The sequence below is a fragment of the Dicentrarchus labrax genome, unplaced genomic scaffold (genome assembly GCF_905237075.1).
Source record: "Dicentrarchus labrax unplaced genomic scaffold, dlabrax2021, whole genome shotgun sequence".
Classification (NCBI taxonomy): Eukaryota; Metazoa; Chordata; class Actinopteri; family Moronidae; genus Dicentrarchus; species Dicentrarchus labrax.
In genome coordinates this window covers 9,571,737-9,593,169 of record NW_026136718.1, presented here as the reverse complement: position 1 = coordinate 9,593,169, position 21,433 = coordinate 9,571,737, and the positions used below count along the sequence as shown (strand labels likewise).

The 21,433-nt window shown below is 38.6% G+C and overlaps 2 protein-coding genes and 1 long non-coding RNA gene across 7 annotated transcripts in view; 1 reads left to right on the top strand and 2 right to left on the bottom strand.

Annotated features, from left to right (window-relative positions):
- csnk1g2b (casein kinase 1, gamma 2b) overlaps window positions 1-14,104 on the bottom strand; it is a 33,769-nt gene extending 19,665 nt beyond the window's left edge. For 2 of the 5 annotated variants that reach the window (XM_051376345.1, XM_051376347.1), the window contains exons 1-2: window positions 13,952-14,104; window positions 10,359-11,175 (exon numbers count right to left, since the gene is read on the bottom strand). In XM_051376345.1, the coding sequence (XP_051232305.1) occupies window positions 10,359-10,586 (228 nt within the window). In that variant the 5' untranslated portion in view covers window positions 10,587-11,175; window positions 13,952-14,104. Of the gene's footprint in view, window positions 1-10,358; window positions 11,176-13,659; window positions 13,798-13,951 lie in introns of those variants that run through there. The other 3 variants (XM_051376348.1, XM_051376349.1, XM_051376346.1) reach the window with 2 other exon arrangements.
- Window positions 3,909-5,580, top strand: LOC127350095 (uncharacterized). The gene is made up of 2 exons (XR_007880518.1): window positions 3,909-3,990; window positions 5,256-5,580. It is a non-coding gene; the product is annotated as an uncharacterized LOC127350095 (long non-coding RNA).
- A 3,862-nt stretch (window positions 14,105-17,966) lies between the features above and the next one.
- Window positions 17,967-20,877, bottom strand: zgc:101100 (uncharacterized protein LOC445169 homolog). The gene is made up of 4 exons (XM_051377466.1): window positions 20,786-20,877; window positions 20,152-20,324; window positions 18,955-19,130; window positions 17,967-18,485 (listed from the first exon to the last, which is right to left on the bottom strand). Exons 2-4 carry the CDS (start codon window positions 20,315-20,317, stop codon window positions 17,967-17,969), a joined length of 861 nt encoding a protein of 286 aa, XP_051233426.1. The 5' UTR covers window positions 20,318-20,324; window positions 20,786-20,877.
- Window positions 20,878-21,433: the final 556 nt, after the last annotated feature.

Sequence of the window (21,433 nt, the reverse complement as noted above, 5' to 3'; positions counted from 1 at the left end):
GGAGCGGGGAACGGCTGTAGCGTCATCCACCTCCCACATGAATACGGACAACAAGCACGTCTCGCACAAGTCAGGCCATGCCAGGGAGCGGAGGGAAAGAAAATATAAAAAATATATAAATAATGACTCAAAACAGATGGCACCAAACCACAGGACCCTTTAAAACAGCTTACAATAGGAAACAGAGGCTTATGGCAGCTTTACGTACTTAAGAGTCATCTCTATTCCCAGCAGATGGGATAAGCTATGGCTGTGTAAATGACCAGGGCCAAGCTGCAAATGTCTGATGTAACATCTTTGCATATGACGAGGATTTTTCACAGCTCCGGCCCGAATCAAATAATATTTGATCGGCTCCCTGTGCTGACATGCTCCCCTGACATGGCGGAGCTGCACCCATGGGAGCAATTTTGTAAAAAAAAAAAAAAAAAGGGAATGTACCGTTTTCTGACGACTTAACAGTTCAACTTCATCTTGTTTGTGACGCTTAACTGAAGTGGAAGTTTTGGTTTCCCTGTGTGGTTTCATGCAGAGAGCCGCTTAATGCCAAGTGTGCTGGCTTGTGTCCAGGGCAGCTGACCCACAGGCCAGAAGGGCCCTTCCCTGTCTGACCTGCTGCTACAGTAACCTCTTCACCTCAGCTGTTCCCGCACTGAAACCAAACTGTCCTTGTACAGGAGATCTCTGCCCGAGAACCAGCAAACAAAACATGTTTTGAATTTAGGAAATATTGAATTCCAGCTCCATGAGAACTTATTTTTAAGACCACAATCCAGACAAAACACACAGCTGCTGTATCCTGCTGGAGTCAAACTTCTTTAGCTCATTCAGTTTAGGGTCTTAAATGAACCAGGTAGTGCCACGACAATAGCCACTAGGGCTATCAAGCGATCAATAATCAGTGATATAACCTGCTACCATCATTGTAATATATATTGTTACAATTATGCGGCCTAGGCAAATCCTCTCTTTGAACTCTGGATCTGTTCTGATTTGAATGTCATAACACACAGACTCTCCACGCCATTACATCCCAGCTGTCTATAAAATTAAATCAAATTAGCACGGCAACTAATGGTTATCTTTATAGATTATTCTATTGATTATTTTTTCCATTAATCAAGTAGTCATTTAGTTAATAAAGTAATTGTGGACCATCCATTACAAGTTCCCATATTTCCCATGTTTGTTATGTCCCACCAACAGTACAAAGCCCAAAGATATTCAGTTTACAGTTATATAAAAGAAAAATCCTCAGATTCAAGGCGACAGAACCAGAGATTTATTTAGCATTTTTGCTTAATGAACGAGTTAAAACGACGATCAGTTGTTTCATATCTAGACAACAAACCTTGTAACAATCATATCATACCCGTCAAATGACAGATTTTGTGGATCTGATATATGTTTTTTGTCATGCATACATAGATATGTGGTTGTGTAACAAAGAGTAGAGATTTTATCGTGTGTGCTCGCATATTAATTGTTTTGGTTGCATTTTTATATATTAATTTTGTTTGCCATGAAGTCTGTACACTGTGCATAAACATTTGAGTTACACATTTGAGTTTTGCTCCTCAAATCAGCATTAAGTTTAGAAAACTTAACCTACATGCTACCAGAACTATCCCACAGTCACATGTTTGGGGCTGAAAACAGGTAACCTCACATGCAACAGTCAAATTACACAGACAATTGCAGAGGCAATAGACGAGATAGACACATAACCAGTGGTAACTGACTTATAGTAGCTGCTGCTCTCAGCTAAAAAGCTTACAGATTTGTCGATATTAGCACCACCAGCAAATACTTCCCTAGTAGGGTCAAATCCTGTAGCTACAACAGCCTGGGGATGGGTGTGAGATGAAATGTTGCAAGCCAAGGATCCCTCTTAGAGTAAAACACTTGAAGCTTGTATAAATATATGATTATGTCATCACGGATTAGGTGGTGGTTTCTGTATTTTAACCTGTGGTAGACTTGTATGGACGGAGCAAGCCATCAGCACCACACAAAGTCCTCTTCCTGGGATTAACCAACTCTGCATATGATGTCATCCGGGCTAAATCTGATCTCTGCTCCAACACAGCTGAGAAAGATCAGAACTGACCTCGGTGAATGGATGGAGCAACGACCATCAAACGAAGAGGGAAAAAGAAAACTATAAATGATCGATGCGATGAGAATTTTAAAAAGGGATTGCAAATGACAGACATGAAACCGTAAACCACAGCTACAGCCTAAACACGTTATGCTGCATATCTAGTATCTGGTCAAAACTTAAAATATTAATTCAAAATGAAAAACAAACAGAAATGTACATACCATGTGATATCACTGACCAAAGCCTGCGCAAACACCACCTAGAATTTCACATCTAGTGAATTCTGACAAATAATTACACACGAATGGTCACTGCGATCATAATTATCTACTATCTTATGAGTCCAAGTTATGTATTTTATTTTGTAGGTATGGTATTTAGTTTTTTCCTTTTTAAATAAAACAATTAGTCAATCACCAGAAAACAAATCTGGCAAAAATGGTAGAAATTCACTGGTTCAAGCTTCAGTTTTCTTTCATCTTCTACATTAAACGATGCTATGTTGTGTATTTTAAACCCTAAATGGTACAGCAAAAAAAAAAAAAGACAGCTGGGATGATGTAATGTAACACATAAATATTTGTGTTGTTTATCATCCAGAAAATAGACCGTGTGACATTCAACGGGTGCATACGTATGCCGTGTGCCATGTCCACTAGAACAGACCCAACATCATGCATAAGGCCCAGAATAGACCCTAACCTTTGCCTGACACCCAGTAAACCATTTCACAATATGCAACTGGCAATGTGACTCATCTCATCTTAGACAGAGCAACTCAAATGTCAAACATAGTGCATCTCTAGTCAGCGGCCTTCATAGGGGCATGACTGATGCTAACCGCTAACTGTAAGGTTAAAACAAATGGAGAACGTTGAAGTGTGTGTGTGAGTGTGAGTGTGTGTGTGTGTGTTTCCCTATTCCAGCAGTCTTTATGATCAGAGGAGTGTATGGCTGGGAGGCGGTGTTAAGGAGCGAGTGGTGTCAGAGAGCAACAGCTGGCCAGTGTCCAGCACTTCTCCTGTTTCAGCTCAGATTTAACACACCCTCCCAAAACCCAGTCTGATAATCCAACACTGCTTGAAATCAGAATCAAAACATCAATTCATTGTCCTGGAGATTTATTTTTATTTTTTTAAATAGATGATCACATGAGAAAAGTATCCTGAGATCACTCCTGTCATTATTTGGCACTATACAAATAAAATTGAATTGAGCTCAGTAACTGAGGCCTCTGACCTATATTCACATCATATGTTAATAAAAATATCGTCATGATTTAGACCAGATGATTCATTTTAATTGTGGTGACATTTTTCTACACAGGAGGGGCTGTTAGGGGGGAGAGTTGTGGTACCGCTAAATGAATGGAGAGAGAGCATCGGGACCATTTATGGTGTATCGTGTTATCTCATTGTCAACACCAAAGACGGCTTGCACAGAAGTTCGAAATACAATGTCTGGTCTCATTATCCGGCCTCAGGTGGATCTAAGAGAGCTGCAATGTTCAAAATGATTGTGAATTTAAAAAAAAACTGCATTACTTCAGATCGTACTTTGATGTTAATTGACTTTTATAATGGGATTAGGTATTGATTCAGGAAGTTGAAAGAAGCTTCCGACAAAATAACATATTGACCCCCCCCATTTGTTTCCATGATAATGTGATAAAAAAAAAAAACAAATCAATAGAAATTAGCAGGTTTCAAACATTCTGTTAAAGTTGGGCTGGCTCTTTAAAAACATGCTGAACTCAGCTGCTACAGACAGAGGAAAGCAAACACAGCACACAATGTTGCCAGTGATCAACAGTCATGGGAAGTTCCACTCACATGAACCCAAGAGGCAAGTCTCCTTTGTCATTTAATAGTGGGGCGAGGCATGGCGTAAGTACAATGTATTGTATTGTGTACTCCCTTCATTTGTTTAACTTAAAATTATTTATTTTTTTATATCGGGTCCTGACATTTGTAGGAATAAGAGCACGGTACTGCCACCAGACAGAAGGACAGAGAGTTATTTTTGTTGTTCTGGATGTTTGCTCCAGTGTACAATCTGATCAGCAAATATTGTTTATTCTGGTTAAAATTAAACAGTGCCTGGGGTTAAAGTGCAAGTAATTAATACCATTAACGATAGCTTTGCTCTCTGGATAGCATCCCTTATTGAAATTATTAATTACATCTGTGGTTTTCCTTTCAAACAATGTCCGCAGTAAAAAAGGGGCCTACAATCTGACTGAAACAAAAGAAATGTGCCACTGTCCTATTTCTTATGGTCTGCGCTGCATATCCTGTCAAACTCGGGCCATGCAGCGACATACTTTAAATTTCTTACATGTTATGAAGCTGCTTTAATTCTAACCTCAAACTTTGCCATTTTGTCTTGCAAAGCAAACTCTCAAAAATAGACCTGAGGTCAATTTGGCTTCAGCCCTTTTCAAATTACCATAATCTGATTCTGGTTTGGTTATTTTGGCTCTAGTTTACCACTTCAATGATGCTGCTATAAAGAAAGTTAAGACAGAACAGTGCAGTGTAAATTCACAGCAGTCGCCATAATCACAATAAGAGAGTGAGAAACTAGCTAACTACTGCTACTGCCTTGAACATTACATATAATTTGGAATATACAAGAGTATAGTGTCGGTGTAACTCCTTAAAAAAATGGAAAATATGATAGTGCTTTACCAAGACCCAGTATGTACACTTACAAAGTACAAATTACACAGCACTCACTGCTCTACAGGCACACACCCTTCACCATATTCAAACCTGTTTTCTGCGCAGTCACAGTTTGCACTCAAGTATTCCTACATAAAAACACTGACACTGTTCTTGTCGCTTCCCCCGAAGTCACCGACATTTACACTCTCCTGTGCAGGTTTTATGAGTCCTACTAAATCATCCTCAAAGCAACAATGCGTGTCTGTGTGAGCGTACTGTATTGCTACTGGCTACTGATTCATTAGAGGATTAGCTAGTTGACTGAAGGTAGGCTTTTACATGCTGTTGACATCCAAGGATTTATTCATTTTGCCTGCCCAGCATGCTCTCGGGAGAGCCCAAAGGGGGATGGGAAGAACTTAAATCGTCAAAATGTCACTTTAGTTCCAGCCAAACATGCTGATAGAGCTTTTGTGCCTTCACAGCTCTTCGACAACTGCCTCATGAAGAGCTGGTGTAAGCTGCTGAGCTAGACTGCAACAAGAGCTCCTTATCATGCTTCAGTGGGAGGCAGGCAGGAGAGTTCAGCACGACACCTCAGATTTCCTTCAGAGTATCACGACTGACCAGCACCATGAGTGGCTTCGCTCATTTAAACCACCTTATTCTTATGCCTCTGCATTAGTGACTCAGCCAAAGAAAACAAAAAGCCTGCCAGAGGCATTGCACCCTTCTTCTACATACAGTACGATTACATACCATGCAATGCCACAGGTGCTCTTTGGAAGCAATAAACAACGTTATGAAATACTTAAAGCATTACTAATCTTTTTGGGCCACTTGAGAGCAGAACTCAACGACAGGCTGAACATCGCAAACATGTTTGACCTATTATTACATCAAAAAAAAGTTACGGCCAACATGTGAGCCAAATATTCACTCTCCTTATAGCTTTGTTTTGCTCCTTAACAACTCCTGAAAAATACATGTGCTAACTTTGTCAGTGTGCTTTTTGGGCAGTAGGATACAGTGGGTTTATAAATAGCTTTTTCTTTGAAAACAGTTGCCTGCAGCAGCTGGAAATGACACTAATGAGAGCAGTGAGACTGAACCAAACAGTAAATTTGCAGGCTGGAGAAACAAAACAATCAGCTGAAAGATACTAAAACGCTCCACAGAGAGAATGACATCTCTCATATTAGATTGTCATTTGACCTGATTCTCATAAATAACTTTTAATTAGTGCAGCTTTAAATGTTTAACTGCGATTACGTTTATTTATTTTTTTACTATCCATCAGTTGTCATTCACACTAAAAACATACCAAGCTAACAAGTTTCTCTCAAAACGTACATGATGTACTGAGCTAGATCATGTCACTAAATAACACCCTAAACTTTTTTGAATAACAAGAAGACAGTCTTGTATATTTTTTTGTATACAGAGGGGTGTTTCTTAATCTAGGTCAGGGGTGTCAAACTGATCCGTGAAAGGGCCGTGTGGCTGCAGGTTTTCATTCCAACCATGCAGCAGCACACCTGACTTGGTTCATTCAATCAACTGAACTGTCTTCACACAGTCAAAAACTTGCAGCCACACCCACGCTTTAATCAAGGGTGGCTGTTTTTGTTCCAATCAAGCAAGAGGACACCTGAAATGACTGTGTGAAGACAGTTCAGATCTAGGTAAACATCTTTGCACAGATGTAAAAAAGGTACAGACACCAACAGAGCACATTCACCAGTTAGACAACAGTCAAGTGTTCAATTTTGTAGTTTGGCCAAGTCAAGGAATTAACCTTAATTAGCTTCAGCTGATAAAGTCCGCAGACACTTATCATTTCAGCAGGAGCGATCGAGGTCACAAGCTAAAAATAATAAGCCTCGATTACTGTTGTATTTTTTTTGGGTGGCAAAAGGGCAAATTCATTTTCATGTCTGAAATCCATCTGTGCTTTGAACAAGCACTGCCAGCTCACACGGGGTAAAACACTGGTCTGAATGTACATGGCCGGCACACAATGCACAGTAGGTCTCTGTTTACTGTGTTCGTCTCCCTATATAATCACTCCAATATCAGCCCCTTCTCCCTGAGCCATGGGAGGCACAGTGCTGTACAATAAGTACCAACACTATAACATTCAATGATTACTCTCCACCCATCTTGGGCAGATATTACCACACTTGTCACTGTCACAAGCGTTTGTCGTCAAAAAGAGGCCACGGATTGGTTTATTACTTATTACTGATAATACCAGCTTTGCAGGCTCCCTCCTATTTGTCAATTAATGATCAACTACACGATAAAGGCTACAATGAAACACAAGCTGTAAACTTTGTAACTCCAACTGTTTGCAGAGTGGACATGTCAATGAAAACCAATTCAACTGGTAAAAAAGACTGAATTAGATGGGTGTGTGTGTGTGCACGGGACTTCCACACAATGCTAGCACAATGGCGGGGTTAACAGGGAGCTGATGACCTTGATAAAACCGTACAGTCCGCTGAAGATAGTGGCAGAAAGTCAGAGAGAAAGCACTACACCAAGATAGCATGTGTTCAAATAAAAAATATGACACAGCAATGTGCAAAATGTTCTAGGGGGGAAAAAAAAAAAAAAAGAGGATTAGATGGTCATTTTCTCAGTGGACAGTTATGTCACCATGGCAAGGGAGTGTATTGATGGAGATGGTGCTGTCGCTTTACCCTTTAAATGAGCCCTGATGGTTGCTAGTTTCCTACAGCAAGCCTCGACAGAAAGCAGACATTAAACGCTGCTGTTTCTTTAAGACACTGGGATCTCCCCTTGGGAGTAAAGCCTGCAGTGTACTTACAGCAGTGGCTATATGGTCCTGCCTCCATCACACAGGCGTTTGTCAGTGTGAGAAAGCATCCAGCTGAACCAAAGACTGAACCACTGTGTGTCGACAAGACCTGCTAACAAAGACGACCTTTCAGCACTCAGCAGTTTCCCTGTTCTCTCTTGCTTTCTGCAGCAGCATTCGCAGCAGTTCCAGGGCCACTGACAGAGGATCTTGTGCACTGCCCTGCCATACATCTCTATCTCTGCTATCACGTGGTGGAGCAGGGTGACACTGGCATTCACCTTTGTCCCAGGTGCAGGCAAGCACCACCCACATGCCTAACGCCGCACGTTGGTACACAGGACACTCCGCACAAAGGCACCAGCTCAACACTGAGTTATCACTACGTGCTGTCCTTCAGAGGCTGCCGTCTAAAATTCATTAAGTTACAACAAAAGGAGAGAGATTGAACTAGTTTTAACGAGCCAGATAACAAATTACACGTGCTCTTAACAAAACTGCCTTATTAGTTTCCTGGTAGATCAACTACAGTTCATTCAACCAGTCACAAAGTAATAATTGACATACTTCTGCAGAGGTTCACTAAGACCAACGGTTGATCAGTTAACAAGTCATATTGGCCAAGTTTGATCAAACATTTGGTTCTAGTCTCTAAAATGTAAGAACTTGCTGTTTTTCTCTTTTTTAAATAATAATAAATTGAATATCTTTGGGTTATGGACTGATTGGTCAGGCAAAACAAGCAATATGAAAACATCATCCTTCAGTTTAATATATATCTGTTCATATTTTCTTCATTCTTATCCAATTCAAATTCATATTCAATCAAACTGCCCAACACACTTGACTTAATAAAACAAAGATCAACAGAGAGTCTTTTTCTAGTCCTATACTTTGCTGACAACTATTTTAGATTATATCTACAAGTGAGCAGTTACCACTGGAGTGACTGACAACGGGGGAGACTACTCGTGTCAAGCATGTGTTAGCAGGTGGTCGTAGATAACGGGGCTGCTATTTGAGTTAGTCCATAAGGAAGAGCTCAGTAACAGCCTCTGACAAAACAGATGCCTAACTGGACAGGCAGTGACATTCACTGGGTTACCCCCAGGGAGCTGTGAGAACAGGGACAGACAGAAACATGTGGACAGACAACTGTGCCAGCGTCTGGGTTAACCCAAGAACTGACAAGGGAGAAGACCTCTCTATGTCAGGGCGTAAAAAACACCAGTGTACAGGCTGAAAAGTACTTAAAGTCCCATTTGTCTTGTCATTCATGTTGAAAATATGAGCCTAAAATATGTCAATATTTGAACATCAAATGAATTACAATGAACAGTCAACATACTATATGTAACATATAATTAACAACAAGAAAACATAAATCAGAATGTGAAATTAGTCCTGAAAATGAAACCTAAATAAAAACAGAGTCCTCATAATCAGGCCCTACTATTAATCTGGCCTTGTCAAGCTTTGTTGACACCATTAGCACACTTCCTCCTCTCATTATTACACATTCAAATAAACGCTGGGTCCAGTGGGCCACGAGATCCATGGAGCAGTGTCATGGCCCTAATGCCAGATCCAGATATAGCTGGACACCATGGGGATAAAAATACCCACACAGATGGGAGGGTTCACAGGCGAAGGGGGAGCGGCAGCAAGCACAACTAAAGATTTCAGAGGAGAGGAGAACTGCAATTACAGCTGTTTGCTAACCTCTGCCTTCTATGTGGTTAGCAAAGCCTTCGGTGGATGCCTGTTAAGAGATAATGACCTCGCAGGGAAACACAAATGTAAGAATAATCATACGCAGACGAGTGAATCAGCTTTAGTATGACTAGACTATGACTAGAGTTTGAGTTAGGCCTTGCTTACATTAAGGCACTGTCAGAGAAACAAACAAAAAAAAATCTGCCGATGATGAAAGCACTACAAGTGGCAACACATTTATAGAAGTGATGTGAAGAGGAAATGGCTGAGCAGCCAATGGTTGGCCTAGACTGTAAGAAAACAAAGAGGCCTTAACATTTCATGTGGTTTTCACAGCCTGTCTAAATGCTACTAAACCAGTGGCTCTGAAAAAAAGTGTTCATGCTGACACAAAACAAAGAGACACAGTAAATTATTGATTGCTCATAAGGCCTGGTGTGAGATTATTAGAGGGACAGCTTCCACAAGAATTGATGTTAAATCCACTGACTGGGGAAAATGTACGATAGGTAGGAGGTTGGAAAATGTTGCTTTTACAAAAGAACATTGTTTTAGATTGAGTGCCTATTTTCATAAAATTGTCAAGGCTTGATTTTCAACCCAGAGGAGAGCAAGTAAGCTTCACCACTTATCTAGAAATACTTTAAGGAACTAACAAAATACAAGGTTTCCTTTCAGTTTGCCCTCATTTTGAAATATTATATTATAGATATTATCCTGTCTCAGCTCACTCTTCTTCAACTCTTTGATAACCACAAGCATAGCACGGTTGACCCATTAACTTTACATGGGGAGGATGGGGGGGTAGGGGAGAGTTCCTATTTAATTTTGAGTCTGTCGCTTTTGGGTCAAAGAGTCAACTGCACAAAGACAGTCTGCTGCACATCAAAATAAACTTTAAAAAAAGCACAATAATCATCAGATAAGCAGTATTCCTCATATAGGATGCATTGATATTGGAGAAGTACCAGAACAGTGGTGTGGGGCATAACTAAAATTGCGAGTTCAAATTTCTCTGCTACTTCACCAACCCTGAAGATGCACTCACCAATTTGATGGCCACATATTCGTTAGTATAGAGGTTTTTTCCCAACCGCAGCTCTCCAAAGTTCCCGCAGCCGATTTTTTTACCCACTCGGAAGTTTGGGCCAACCATAAGAACTCCAGAATTGGTCCCCGAACTCCGGCCCCCATGTCCAGTCCTGCTGCCTGCTGTCTTAGACATCTTTTTCCCGTCCTCTGTCTCTCCCTTGCCCCCTCTCTTGTCAAAATCCATAAGCTTGTGATACCCTGGCCTCTCCACGGTTATTCTCCAGCCATGCAAACCATAGAAACTCCAATAACAACGATGGAGGAGGCTTTAGGGAGGGGGAAGGGGACAGATCTCACAGGACAGAGGAAAGGTGTTGCTGTTAAAATGTGCACGGATTCAGAAGACACTTAAATGAGCTCAAACTACAGCTGAAGCGCCCCGTGTGTCTATCAGGCAGCTCTTGATGCCGAGTGCTTCCCTTTGTTTCTTCTTTGTGTTCCTTGTTTACCAGAGGGGCTCCTTTCTTATACGTTTCAGCTCCAGTCTCAGAGTAGCATGTCCCTGCCTGAGGAGTAGGCAGGTTGTGCTAGGATGTGTCCACAGACACACATACAATACTAGTCATAAAAAAGCACTCCGAAACCCAGCTACTGCATCCAAAAGGCCACTTGGGAACATCTCCTGGAGTGCCTCATTCCTTCTGGTCAGCCTTCAGTGACACAGTGGACACTCTCCATGTTGCAGGGGCCACAGCAGATGAGGGCAACCCAGAGTCAGAGAACACAGCGACGAGGAAGACGGGTCAAGGATGCGTTTGACGTCAGCTGGAGATCTGCAAAAACAAAAATAGACAGAAATCAGTCTTTTTCCTGTACAGGCTGTAGAACAACAGGGATCATCTGTCACAAATAAACTCAGTCATAACTTATTCTTGTTAAGAAATGAAGAACAGATGCTCGTGATGTTAACTAAGTGCAGATGAGATACCCTCTCCAGCAGCTATCCAATTCTACGCTTACAATCAAATGCACTGTTAAACACTATATAAGCATAATCTGTGAAGCAATCAATAGACGCCGAAATATCTAAAAACTTAACAAATCAATCATTATCTGTTCTGATAACACTTCGTGGCCATAAGGGGATTAAAATTTTCTGGAAAAAAACTGAAACCTTTTACTTGAAGATCATATTATGTTTACTGTGGCTGTTCCTTACTACAGCTGAAATGAGATCTCGCTCCAGACCAGCGCACGGCAAATTCAATAAAGCAATCGATATGAGCGGAAATATTCCACAGACACGAGAGAAAAGATCTATTTTACAAATAAACCTATATTTTTGAAAGCCGAAAACACACAAAATTTGTAAAAGTTCTTCTTATAAATGAGACTGATGTATCTTAATGTCTGAAACACTGTTACACTAAGTTTCAGGCTAAAAAAAAAAAAAAGATCTGCACGCTTCTGGTAACGTTAACACACGTCTAAGAGGTCACGATTAGAAAGAAAAGTGAAAGTAAAGAAGTAACAATATAAACACTAAAGCACACACTACTATAGATGCAATGCCAGGCACAAACAACATCAACTACAACAACAATTTGAGCTTTCTTTGGCAAGTTACACTGCCAAAGAAAGCTTAAATCCATCTCTGGGTCTAGCTTTTTCACTAGCAGGCACATGCAGACGTCTCTGTCCAGACCAGCTCTCCTAACTCCCCCATGTCCATGATCTAAGATGTTGGTGGTGCTGAAGAGAGCAGGTAATGCAGGCACTAGCGATGGGCAGCAGCTCTTTCCTATGGAAAGGCACTTACACAGATCAATGACTGCTGTAATGCCTCATCTCATCGTAACATCTGCATTGTGGGGAGGCACATTATTGGAAGGATTTTGATACAGTCTAGTCTACAGCTAGCTCAGCTGTATCTGACAGACTAAGAACTAATCTAACCATCACAACCCATTAAAATACAGAGAAAATCCTGTGTCATGTCTGTATTCCTTCACTACTGCAGTCGGCACACTCGGACAAACCACGTTTACAGGCCAGGTATGCAGTCAATCATTAGACTCTCATGTCTTCCTTGTAGCACGACGCCTGGTAGACTAACCTACCTGGTTACAAGGTTTGAATTAGAATAAATAAGGTGGGTAAAAGCTCAATGAAATGTGCAACACACCAAGCACCTGTCAAGGTGACCAAATAAAATATACAAGTCCATACATTTGACATGAGAGAAGACAACACAGATCTAATTAACTCACCGTCTCAGTTAAGTTTTTTGGGCCATCTTGGACCATATGTCTAGACTCATTTCAGGAAGTTGTGTATTGTTATTCACGTCGGCTGTTTGGTAAAGCAAACCAATTTCCTTAAAAACCCCCAGCGAGTGAGTCCAGAGTCGGTATTTAAACACACACACAGACGAAATACACTAAAATAAAAAGTGAATATGTTGAGGTTGGATCTGTCGTCAGCTTGTGCTACAGTTAACTGAGTGAGCCCTCAGATTGTCAACAAACATCACATGAAACTGACACGTTTTCTCTTTTTATATCGTTGTAGAAAATATATATATATATATATATTAAAATCTGTGTTAACGTGAGCTAACAGGCAGCTAACAGCCAGCTGTCACTCAGCGTTAGTTAGTAGCTGCTTTCTGCCTTTAATAAACACTCAAAGTTGTGGTTTTTTCCCCGATACAAGATGAGGAGAGAGGAAAGAAAACCTTACAAGCCTTCACTATCGTTAAAGGTAGAGTCTGGGTTGACTTTATGTTAGCAGGATCGGCGAACAAGGCCAGATGCTCAATGTTGGCGTTAGTTAGCAAGCTCAAGTTAGCTGGATGTCGTTCAATCGCAGGCAATTTGTTAACTTGGAGCCGTTTTTGTGTGCTACATAAACACAACATCACCTGTAAGGGTAAACTAATATATAATAATGGTGGTTTATCTTCCTGTTTTGCGGGTAAATCGAAATGTCACACAGCGATATTAAAGCTAAGCTAGCTAACCCCCTCCAAAAAAAAAAAAAAAAAAAAAAAAAAAACAGCGATCCTCTTTTGGCCCAAACGCCTGATAAAAACCAGCTCACGATGTTATTTGATCATCTGTTAACAACCCTGTGCCTTTAGTGGAAGCCTAACAACATGGACCGACTGACACTAACCCGGGTTAACGTCAGTAAACGTTTAATAACTCACAAATAACAAACGACGTTGTAACGACTGAATGTCAGCGACTCCTGGAGTTCGCGTTCAGACAAATATCTTTACAATTACATAAAAAAAACAGGGGGTTTGTTTTCACCTGAGGGTATCGGGGGTTGTTTTATTATGTAGTTCAGATCCCAGTTTATAGCCTTCACCCACCGACAGCTACCGGGCAACTCCTTAATCCTGAACAACCGACCGCTCACCGACGGACGGCAGCCGGGGATCTCTCGCCGCTCAGCTCGCTAGCCATTTTTAGCATACGAACCATTAGCAGCGACGTTCAGTGTGCGGCGACACGGCGTCTTTATTTATTTATCTTTCTTTCTTTTAAAAAAACAACAGCTGTACGTGTGTATTCTCCGCCGCCAGAAGGAGAAGCGTGTTACCTTTAAAATGTGAGCTGTCGAGACGTCGTCGAAGTCATGGTTGTTCGTCCGTGGGTCTCTTTCTCGTTGCCCCCTCAAGTTGCTATGATCCCGCTGTTGTCTCTTTAAGTCTCCGTCGGCTGCCGATGCCCGGGCGCCGCGTCACGGTGGCTCGAAACTGACGTAACTGCGTTTGGAGAATTGGACTGAAACATCAGGCGTACGTAAAAACGGGAGGGGGGTTTCACACGTTTGGGATTTTGATTTTGATTTTTGAAGTCCTGTAGAAGCAGATTTCAGAGTGTGTTTGTTGTTATGATGGGAAACCTTCTCAAATATTGACTTAGAGTATCGAAATAATGATAAACTTTTTCAATATTTTAACTTAGTATCTCAAAATAATGATAAACTTTTTCAATATTTTCACTTAGTATCTCAAATAATGATAAACTTTCTCAATATTTTAACTTAGTATCTCAAATAATGATAAACTTTTTCAATAATTTCACTCAGTATCTCAAATAATGATAAACTTTTCAATATTTTTCTTAGTATCTCAAATAATGATAAACTTTTTCAATATTTTAACTTAGTATCTCAAATAATGATAAACTTTTTCAATATTTTCACTTAGTATCTCAAATAATGATAAACTTTTTCAATATTTTCACTCAGTATCTCAAATAATGATAAACTTTTTCAATATTTTCACTCAGTATCTCAAATAATGATAAACTTTTTCAATATTTTAACTTAGTATCTCAAAATAATGATAAACTTTTTCAATATTTTAACTTAGTATCTCAAATAATGATAAACTTTCTCAATAATTTCACTTAGTATCTCAAAATAATGATAAACTTTTTCAATAATTTCACTTAGTATCTCAAAATAATGATAAACTTTTTCAATATTTTCACTTAGTATCTCAAAATAATGATAAACTTTTTCAATATTTTAACTTAGTATCTCAAATAATGATAAACTTTCTCAATAATTATCACTTAGTATCTCAAAATAATGATAAACTTTTTCAATATTTTAACTTAGTATCTCAAAATAATGATAAACTTTTTCAATATTTTAACTTAGTATCTCAAATAATGATAAACTTTTTCAATATTTATGACTTACAATCTCAAAATAATGATAAACTTTTTCAATATTTTAACTTAGTATCTCAAATAATGATAAACTTTTTCAATATTTTCACTTAGTATCTCAAATAATGATAAATTTTTTTCTTCACTAGTATCTCAAATAATGATAAACTTTTTCAATATTTTCACTTAGTATCTCAAAATAATGATAAACTTTTCAATATTTTAACTTAGTATCTCAAATAATGATAAACTTTTTCAATATTTTCACTTAGTAACTCAAAATAATTAATTTTATTTAATTCAAATAATGATAAACTTTTCAATATTTTAACTTAGTATCTCAAATAATGATAAACTTTTTCAATATTTATGACTTAATCTCAAAATAATGATAAACTTTTTCAATATTTTAACTTAGTATCTCAAATAATGATAAACTTTTTCAATATTTTAACTTAGTATCTCAAATAATGATAAACTTTTTCAATATTTTAACTTAGTATCTCAAAATAATGATAAACTTTTTCAATATTTTAACTTAGTATCTCAAAATAATGATAAACCTTTTCCATATTTTAACTTAGTATCTCAAATAATGATAAACTTTTTCAATATTTTTAACTTAGTATCTCAAAATAATGATAAACTTTTTCAATATTTTAACTTAGTATCTCAAATAATGATAAACTTTTCAATATTTTAACTTAGTATCTCAAATAATGATAAACTTTTTCAATATTTTAACTTAGTATCTCAGATAATGATAAACTTTCTCAATTTAACTTAGTATCTCAAATAATGATAAACTTTTTCAATATTTTAACTTAGTATCTCAGATAATGATAAACTTTCTCAATTTAACTTAGTATCTCAAATAATGATAAACCTTTTCAATATTTTAACTTAGTATCTCAAATAATGATAAACTTTTTCAATATTTTAACTTAGTATCTCAGATAATATTTTAACTTGTATCTCAAATAATGATAAACTTTTTCAATATTTTAACTTAGTATCTCAAATAATGATAAACTTTTTCAATATTTTAACTTAGTATCTCAAATAATGATAAACTTTTTCAATATTTATGACTTACAATCTCAAAATATTGTCTTAATATATCACAATAATAGTACACTTTCTCAAAATAATGATTTGGTATCTGAAAATACAGAGAAACCTTCTAAAAATATTCACTTAGAATCAAAGAAAAAATCATCTTTCTCAATATTTTGACTTATAAATACTGAGACACTAATTCACCCATATCATAGAACAAATATTGATTAAACTAAATTTAGAGCTGATAAATGAGTAATCTGCAACAATTCTGATGTTTTTAATTGTTTAAATTATATTTCAAGTTAAATCCAATAATTAACCTGTTCCAGCTTGTAAAATGTGAATATTTTCTAAACTAAATATCTTTGGTTTTTGGACTATTAGGAATCAGAACAAGTCAGTTAAATATCTTAACTTCGGCTCTGGGGAATTCTGATGTGATTTACTCTTTTCTGACAGTTTATAGACTAAACAATGAATCAATAAATCAATAAAACGAGTGACAGACTAACTGACTGATCATTAACTGCAACCATACCTAATTCACATCCCAGGGATTAACACTGCAGAGGAATTCTGATCATTCAGAAGCTGGAAACCATACCCATGTTTAAAAAGACTAAAATCCTTCATACAAACCCTAAAATATATTGTAATATTTGGTCTCTGTCAAATTAAAGCTCATTCATGTCTCATTTGCTTCCCCAAATTAATCAAGTTTAAGGTTGTTTTTCTGCTGTCAGCTGTTCGGCTTCCTTACATACAGAAATGTATATAAGTAGATACACAAATTATTGCTGGAAGTGTTACCAAGTTACAAAAAAAAAACTCAAACTTGGGCATCAATGTCACAATATTGTTACTTTTCCAATATTAATATACGGCACAATCGTATATAAAATAATCAAACTGACTTAAATGATAACATGTTGTTACCATAATCACCACAATACAGTTCCACTGTTGATAAATCATCACTCAGCCTGAATAGTTTGCATCTTTTAAGTGAGTGAAAACCAACTGGCAGAACTAACAAAACCCAAAAGGAAGAAAACTCAAGAATTCAGCTACAAATAATCGTATTTTGTTTATTACATTTCTATGTTTCAGTGCCTAGTTACAATAAGGAACTTCTCTCAGATGTTATTACCACCATTATTACTGTGTAGATACTTGGCAGTGTAGCTAAATACTGCTGAAGGAGACAACAAGATGTTTAAAGGACCAGTGTGTAGGATTTAGTGGCATCTTGCATCTGTATTTTTGACAACCTGGGAATGAGAATGTGTGCAGGAGAAGCTCAACCAAAACACGAAAGGCCCTAACTAGAGCCAGTGTTTGGTTTGTCCGTTCTGGGCTACTGTACCTATCAAAATAAAAGCATAAAAAGCCCAAGAAATATCTTAAAAAACATTCTGAGGTGATAAAAAACACAATGATGTCTTTATTCAGGTGATTACACACTAATGGAAATATACCTATGAATATTATATTACATTTCTGTTAATAGATCCTCCTAAATGTTACACACTGGTACTTTAAATGTGGTGTTTACACTGCTTGTTGTCCATAACCAAATAGCCTTCTTCAAGTAAACACTGGAGAACTAAAACCAAACTTGTAGATGTTAATTAAAGCAGAACCAAATCAGACTCCTAAAAAAAAAAAAAGAGTATATAACTGCACAGCTTTACATCCCTTTAGACATTTAATAACTAAATAAAAATGAATCTTCTGTGCACTGCCTGTACACAAGTTTACAGGAACAAGGCAGTAAGTGCTTCTCTACCTTGTCACCCTGTCTTTTCCCACACAGGGTTTGCTTCAGGTGTCCACAAGGATCAGAGATCTCGGGCTGCAGGTGTGCCGGTCTACAACTGCAGCCCCAGGTGAGGGTGAGACAAAGCTTTACTGGCAGTCTGAAGGGAGAGGCTGCAGTTTTTAGTCACTGACGACGGATGAACCCCCAAGGCGGAGCTGTGCTGCTGTATGATGGGCCAGAACACCGGGGGGAGGGCGAGCTCGGTGGACAGCACTCCTACAACCGGCTGGTGAGGTGGGTGGCTGTAGCGCTCCCCCGTCATGAAGGGGAAAAGCGGGGGAGAGTGAAGTCGGAGGGCGCACCGTGAAACATCAGAGTCTGAGGGAGCGAGAGGTGGGCAAACATCCCTGGTTTTATCCACATGAGGAGGAGGAGGAGGAGGAGGGCAGTGGTGAGGAGGGATGTTGCTGTCAGTGTGTGATGTGGTGATGTCCTCCTTGTCTTTGGTCCTGACTTCCTCTTGTCCCACCTTGCTGCAGTGTGGTGCCTCCTCCAGACCGTGGTCTCTGGAGAGCGGGGAGCACCTCTGACCTTTACGAAACTTTGCCCTCCTGTTCTTGAACCACACCTGGATGAGTAGATAGCAACGGTCAGTTTATGGAAATAGCAGAATTCATACACGAGTCCTTTAATAACATTTAAACCTTTAAAAGGACTTGGAAACCAACTTTAGAAGACTGCATAAAAAATGTGAACGTGTGTAGAAATTCAGACATAAAAATTAAAGTAAGACTAAATAAAGGGATAAAAAGTTATATTAAGGGTAATTTTAGTATAATAAAGTACTTTATTAATCTCTAAGGTAAAAAATGCAGACTTACAGCAGCCAAATCACACATAAGAATCACAAAACAAACACTAAAGAGGCCGATAAGAGAAATATAACACGGTGAAAACATTAATAACTATCTTAACTAGAAACTGAGCTAAACTACAACAGTTCCTACGACTGATATCATCCACTTTCTTACCTCCATTAAGGACTCTAACAACTACAAACATGTCTCACAGTCAGGTGCTGGGCAGTGTGCGCTCACCTGTATGCGAGCCTCGGGCAAGTTGATGCAGACGGCCAGCCGCTCTCTCATGCTGACGTCTGGGTACTGTGTCTGTTGGAAGGCTTTCTCCAGAGCCTGCAGCTGTGACACTGTGAATGCCGTTCGGCTGCGGCGCTGCTTCTGCTGGTTGCCGTACCGAGCCTCCAGAATAAGTTCTGCCAGGATGGAGAGAAATAAAACGTCATCACCAAAACAAACTCTGAGTCAGCAGAAAGTCCTCTGGTCATTTGATGTTTTCTGTGTTATTAGGGATGCAGTAGAGGTCTGACCTTTATAGACCCAGTCTGGACTGATTTTAGACTCTAAAATGCTCCATTACAACAAGTCTTTAATTCATTTCTTAAGTAGATCTAGATAAGTATCATCAATGGGCTCTTTTTATCTAATCTATACACTGCTGGGAAATTAAATTATTTTATAAAAGCCAATTTTATGATTAAAATCTTAATTTGCAAAGTCACCAGCAGTGGAAAAAGTACTCAGATCTTTTCTGAAGTAAAAGTACGACAGTGTAGAAATACTCAAATCAATCAAAATATACTTAAAGTACCAAAAGTGTCAGTACTCATGAATAACAGGCCCTTTCAGAAAACTGTGTAACTGTATTATATTACTGTATTATAATTATTTATTTAAGCATTAATGTGTACATCACTTTAATTCCTGGGAAGCTTGTGAAAGTCCAGTAAAGTCTCATCTTAATCTATGATAATATAAATTATTTGTAAATATAAAAATAAGAAAAAGTAAGTAACTAATTAAATACAGGCAACTAGATTGTTGTTGTTGTTGTTGTTGTTTATACCCTTGTTGCTGTTAATATCTGTGGTACCGTGTCATTTATCTTTCTGTCTTAATGTTAATCACATAGAATTTATTTGTTGGTTATGTTTTGTATTACTAATCTAAATCTGCAAAGTAACTAAAGCTGTCAAATAAATGTAGTTGAGTAGATATATGGAGTAGCACATAATGGAAATACTCAAGTATTAAAGTACAGTACTTGTGTGTAAATGCATCAATGTATTTAATGTTATACATACATTTTAAACAGTTCATAGCAACATATGGATATTATATTCTTTATAACTAATAAGCGGTTGGATGGTTCTGGTGAGAGGGGTCAGTGACTGTGAGTGTTTGGGTCTGTGCAGGACCAGGACCAGGACCACCTACCTGCCAGTCTCTCAGCCACAGACAGGGTGTGCACTGTGGGGCTGGCTGCGGAGTAAACGTGGTACTGCTCCGCCATCTGGTGGTGGAGGTCGAACAGCACCGAGTTAACGCCGTGGAGGGGATACACGGCACCGCTGGACGGCCCGCAGAAATTCAAGGAGTTCATGTTGAATCTAAGGAAACAGAAAGACTTTTTTTACCGACTGGAGGGTGCAAGTCTCTAAAACTCACTAAACACACTTGGGAATAATAGGAAAGGGAATAAATAAGGATGTTATTATCTGTTAGTTTGGTAAATTGTTAGAATGAGAAACCAACAAATACACTCTCGGATAAGTTATTATTAAAGGAACCATCATTTCTCAGAGCTTCTATTTCTTATTTTCATATTGTGAGCTTTATTTTATAAGTTAATTAACACGTTTGTAAAAAATTGTTTTTTAAAAAAGTTGTAAGATTCAGAATATTCTCACAATTTTACACATATTTTGCATCTTAAAGCCATAAAATGAACATTATGCACCTCAATAATGGAGCTCAAACCCCAGATTTCATTGATATCCATCATATAATCAAGACACTAGAAATCTCCCCTCATTTTTTCCCGTCATGCAAGCAGTTAAAACCTTCCTACCTGAGATCCGGACCCTGCAGGAGCGTGAGATCCAGGTGCGCCTTTTTACGCACAGAAGTCGACCTTTATGGAGGTGGTAGTCCAGTATTTCCTAGTCCAGTTTTGGGGGTCCCCCTTATAATATCCTCGCACACACCAGCTCTCTTTTGTCGTGGCACAGATCTAATTCTCCGAAAAACCATTCTCACCCACGACTATTTAAGAAGCATTTACCCAGGCTCCCCTCAGCCATTAGCCAATAGAAAGAAAGGTATTAGCCGGGATTAGGTGGGATGAGGGAAGAGAGGGGGGTTGCAAGGGGCTCAAGTTTTTGAAACTATTGAACTTGAGAGATTTATGCCAAGGATCCCCCCCCTCCCCTCCTATAAGCGAGCGTTTCATTCCCTCCCGTTAAAACAATTAAAACAATGTGGTCGCCTAATCTCCGAGGCAGGACAGATTAAAATAACAGCCTTTGATTGTGCTCTCCTTCTCGGTCCCCCTTTCTCCCATACCGCTGGCTTTGACAGTCTCTCTACTCGGAGGAGGGGGGGGGGTTTCTTTAAGGGTTTGTTTTGCTAACAGGCACCATATTTTGCCTATAAACTGTCACCATGTGAAGTTAATCTGAACCCTGTTCAATGAGGACGATTTCTTAAGATCCAGCTG

Coding starts and splice junctions, on each gene's coding strand:
- zgc:101100 (XM_051377466.1), bottom strand. CDS start 20,317: ATGAACTCCTTGAATTTCTGCGGGCCGTCCAGCGGTGCCGTGTATCCC. Junction 19,131..20,151: donor TGTGGCTGAGAGACTGGCAG/GTAGGTGGTCCT, acceptor CCATCCTGGCAG/AACTTATTCTGGAGGCTCGG. Junction 18,486..18,954: donor TGCCCGAGGCTCGCATACAG/GTGAGCGCACAC, acceptor CTACTCATCCAG/GTGTGGTTCAAGAACAGGAG.